Source organism: Seriola lalandi, unplaced genomic scaffold (assembly GCF_002814215.2).
Source record: "Seriola lalandi dorsalis isolate HSWRI2012SDOR001 ecotype SW California unplaced genomic scaffold, Sedor1 jcf7180002049669, whole genome shotgun sequence".
In the NCBI taxonomy this organism is placed as follows: domain Eukaryota; kingdom Metazoa; phylum Chordata; class Actinopteri; order Carangiformes; family Carangidae; genus Seriola; species Seriola lalandi.
Window position 1 is genome coordinate 1 of NW_019520222.1, and position 4,364 is coordinate 4,364.

General features: G+C 38.0%; 1 protein-coding gene across 1 annotated transcript; it reads left to right on the forward strand.

Moving 5' to 3' along the window:
* Window positions 1–788: 788 nt before the first annotated feature.
* Window positions 789–3,516, forward strand: LOC111648879 (keratin, type I cytoskeletal 13-like). Its single transcript, XM_023398620.1, has 7 exons — window positions 789–874; window positions 1,471–1,578; window positions 1,659–1,815; window positions 1,902–2,063; window positions 2,399–2,524; window positions 2,684–2,904; window positions 3,335–3,516. Exons 1-7 carry the CDS (start codon window positions 789–791, stop codon window positions 3,423–3,425), a joined length of 951 nt encoding a protein of 316 aa, XP_023254388.1. The 3' UTR covers window positions 3,426–3,516.
* Window positions 3,517–4,364: the final 848 nt, after the last annotated feature.

Sequence of the window (4,364 nt, forward strand, 5' to 3'; positions counted from 1 at the left end):
CACAACACCTGCACAACACCTGCACAGCACCAGCACCTGCACAACACAACACCTGTACAACCCCTGTAGAACATCGGCTTCCACCTGTCAGGCAGCTTGTCCACTCAGGCCTCGATATTCTCCACCAATCACGAGCGTCGGTTTAACATCGTTAGATCCAAGTCTCTTCGTCTCTGGTTGATTATTAAATTTATTTGACTTTGTTTGAATAAATAAATCGTCAGTGGATCAAACAGACGAGGCCTGAGGTTCATGAAGGCACCACATCTCTAATAAATAAAAGATCAGCTGCTCAGATCAGATCTGACTTTTAGACTAAATATCTTAAAATTGAGTTTAAAAAAAAAAAGTGAAATAAAAAGACAAACTAAACAGATTTGAAAACAACGTTTGAAATAAGAAGAAAAATGTTCATCAATAAAGAAATCAGAGTTGGTTTTAGATTCAACAGTTTTTTAAAAGTTTATAGAAAAGATTTGATGGATAAACAATTAAGGATTTCAGTGTTTCCATCACGACCACACAGACTAAAGATGTTAAATGTTGGATGAATGAACGCTGAAGTTTTTAAAAGCGTCTAATCGGCCCGAGAGACGAAGTGAGACGAGTTTTAATATTTGTAAAAACAGGTGAAATAACGTTTCTGTTTGTAGAAAAAATTAAAAAAAAACTATTTGATAAGTACGTTGAACTTTTATTAAATGGATCCTTGTCTGAACTGAACTCAGAGAAACGTCATGAAGGACTTTGAAATGTTGTTTCTTCAGTAATGTAAATATTTACAAACGATGTTTGAAATGCAAAACGTGTTTAACACTGGAGGAAAGATGAAAGAGTCTGAAGAAGCAGGTGGAGGTGGGCGGAGTCAGGAGGAGTAGGAGGGGTTCAATCCCCTGAGTATGATGTAACCAGTGTTTTTGTTTTGTTTTTTACATTTTATAAATAATATATTTGTGTTTTTATTTAAGTTTTAGCTCACTTTTTATTTATTTATTTATTTTTTTGGTTTATTTTTAAACATTTCATAAGGTTTAGTTTTTATTTTCTTTATTTTTCAGCTTTGAGGTTATTAATTATTCAGCATTTTAAATTTCAGGTTAAATGTTAGGTGATTTTTACTTTTCAGGTTATTTGTTTTTTTATAATTTTTGTTTTTAATTTTTAAATGGACTTTTTTGAGTCATGAAGAAGTTCGATTTGGTATTTGATATAAATTCATCTTTGTCACTGTGAATAAAACTTTCTCTAATTTACAGGTGATTTACACTTTTCTACAATATTTACATTAATGAATTAATAATGAGCAACAAATAAATAAATGAAACACGGAGAGATCAGATCTTAGAGAGATGAAAATATAATTTAATAATTTAGAGAAACAGGTTAAAAAAAAGAAAAATGTTCCACCTGTGTTTTCTGGCGGTGGCGCCCCCCGGTGGCCACGAGGCTGCCAGCAGTTTGTACCTGAAGTGATCCCGTTTCTCTCCGTCCTCAGATCAACTTCGCCTCCCGAGGAAACGCCGCCCTCATCCTCTCCATCGACAACGCCAAACTGGCCACCGACGACTTCAAAGTCAAGTGAGTTCACGATAATCCGGTTCAGTCTCAGTCCCGCCAGGACCCGAATCCGCCTTGAACTCATGACCGTGTTGTTCCAGGTACGACAACGAGCTGGTGATGCGTCAGTCGGTGGAGGCCGACATCGGTGGTCTGAGGAGGGTCCTGGACCAGCTGAGCCTGAGCCGCAGCGACCTGGAGATGCAGGTGCAGAGCTTCAAGGATGAGCTGATCCAGCTGAAGAGGAACCACGAGGAGGTGAGACCAGAACCAGAACCAGAACCAGATCAGGTAAAATATGAGACAGGTAAAGACTCACAGGTGTGCCCCCCCCCCCCCTGCAGGATCTGCTGGCTATGCGGGCTCAGATGGGAGGCCAGGTGAACGTGGAGGTGGACGCCGCTCCTCAGGAGGACCTGTCCGCCGTCATGGCCGGAATCAGAGACCACTACGAGAACGTCGCCTCCAAGAACCGCAGAGACCTGGAGACCTGGTTCCAGTCCAAGGTGAGACCACAGACACCTGTCCCCTCATGAAGACACACACCTGAACGTCACATCAGTCAAAGAAACGCAGCAAATCTTCACCTTTTAAATCTGCAACTCGACTTTTTATCACATTTAAAAAGGTTTTCTTCTTCACGCTGAGTCAAAGCTTCAGACTCAAAGTTCATTCTGTGGAGGAAGATCATGTGACGTGACTGAAAGCTCCAGAACAGCTACAACAGTCACACAATCTGTACATTCGTAGATGGATACTGTTCCAGGATGTGTTTTTAAATCTGCATTGATCTGATTTCCTGATGTCCTGATATCTGATCAATAATCATATTGATCCACAGACGGTGGAGCTGAGCAAAGAGGTGGCCGTGAGCACCGAGACTCTGCAGTCGTCCAAGTCCGAGGTCGGAGAGATCCGACGAACTCTTCAGACTCTGGAGATCAAACTCCAGGCTCAGATCAGCAAGGTGAGAAAACTCAATCAAAAATCAATCAACTATTGATTAATATCAATTCATTCATTCACGGTTCATTTCTGATATTTGATCCTGTTGATTTCAGCTCAGGATTAAAAGTGTTTTTCTGGCAGTAAAAACCTCTGTATTCCTCTGACTGCCCCCCCACAGAGAGGAGCTCTGGAGGGGGCTCTGACTGAGACCAAGAGCCGGTACGCCGCCATGCTGGGGGGTTTCCAGAGGCAGGTGGGGGGTCTGGAGGAGCAGCTGGCCCAGCTCCGGGCCGACCTGGAAGGTCAGGGCATCCTGTATGCCGAGCTGCTGGACATCAAGACGCGACTGGAGCTGGAGATCGCCGAGTACAGGAGGCTGCTGGACGGAGAGACGGAGAGGTGCGTCCATCCTCCTCCTCATCCCTCCATCTATATCTATATCTATATCTATATCTATATCTATATCTATGGAGATGGTCCAGATCTATAGAATCCGTCTATATTTACTCATAGTTACAAACTACTTTTAACAGTTTAATATTAAAACAGATGCTCAACTTCAAATATCCAGTAATACAAGATATTATTAATAATACGTCTGTGAAATGAGCTTTTCTGAAATATTACAGTTTTATTTTAATGCAGGTCTTTTACTTATAATGGAGTATTTCATATTATTTTTACGTAATTAGACTGTAAATATTTTGACCTCCACATCGGCCTTTAAACAACTCTTCCTGTCACAGTGAGACAGTTTCTTCATTTTGGAAAAAAATGAATGATAATAAATCTAAATATGAATATACTGATCTCTCTCTCTCTCTCTCAGACCCAGCATCACCACTAAGACCACCCGGGTGGTGACCATCGTGCAGGAAGTGGACGCTGATGGAAACGTGGTGATGACCAGCACCAGTTAGACCAGACATCAAACCAGTAACACCAGTCACAGTCTGTCACTGGAAACTGTCGCTGCTGATGGACAATCTGAAATAAACACGTCCAATCTGAGGCTCCTGTGCTTTTACTTCACTGATCAGCTGTTCACTTTACTTTGTTGAAATAAATTTCAGAAAGAAGCAGTTTGATTCATGTTGAATGAAATTATTTTATCTGCTCTGACGATATTGTCATTTAGTAAAAGTAAAATATTAACATTTTATCGGCTGTTGCTGTGAAATATTTTGATCAGTTATAGATTTTCTATCAGTAACAGAAAAACAATTACAAATATGAAAAGAAAGAGAGAAAAAAGAAAAATGAAATAAAACAAAAAATGAGAGAGAAACAATGATAATCATAGAACAGAAAAAACACACAAAAATAAAAAGTCAAAATAAAGTAGGAAAATTAAAACAAATGCAAAAAAGAAAAATGAAATAAAAACAAATATGTAAATATAAATATGTAAATAAGATAAAAACAGAAAAAAATTTAATGAAAAATAAAAATAAATAAAAAGGAAAAGAATTGTACTATTATTACTATTATTATTATTATTAAACGGTGAAGTAAAAATGAGAAAAAATAAGAATAAAGAAAAGAAGGAAAACAGCAGTGTAGGAGAAATTAAACAAAATAAATATGAATAAAAAAATCAATGACATTATTGATATTTTATTCATTATTATTCATAATTACATTGTTATTATTATATAATGATTAACTTCAAAAACAACAAATAAAAAACAAGAAAAGAAGAAAGGAACAAAGATGAAAATATTTGTTTTAAAATGACAAATAAATAAAAAGTTTCAAAAGCAGACTTCTGGTGTTTCATGGTCGCGGAGCGCAGATGTAGAAAACGTCCAAACTGTCCAGGTTTAAATCTTATGACACAAAAATAAAATGAAATCCTG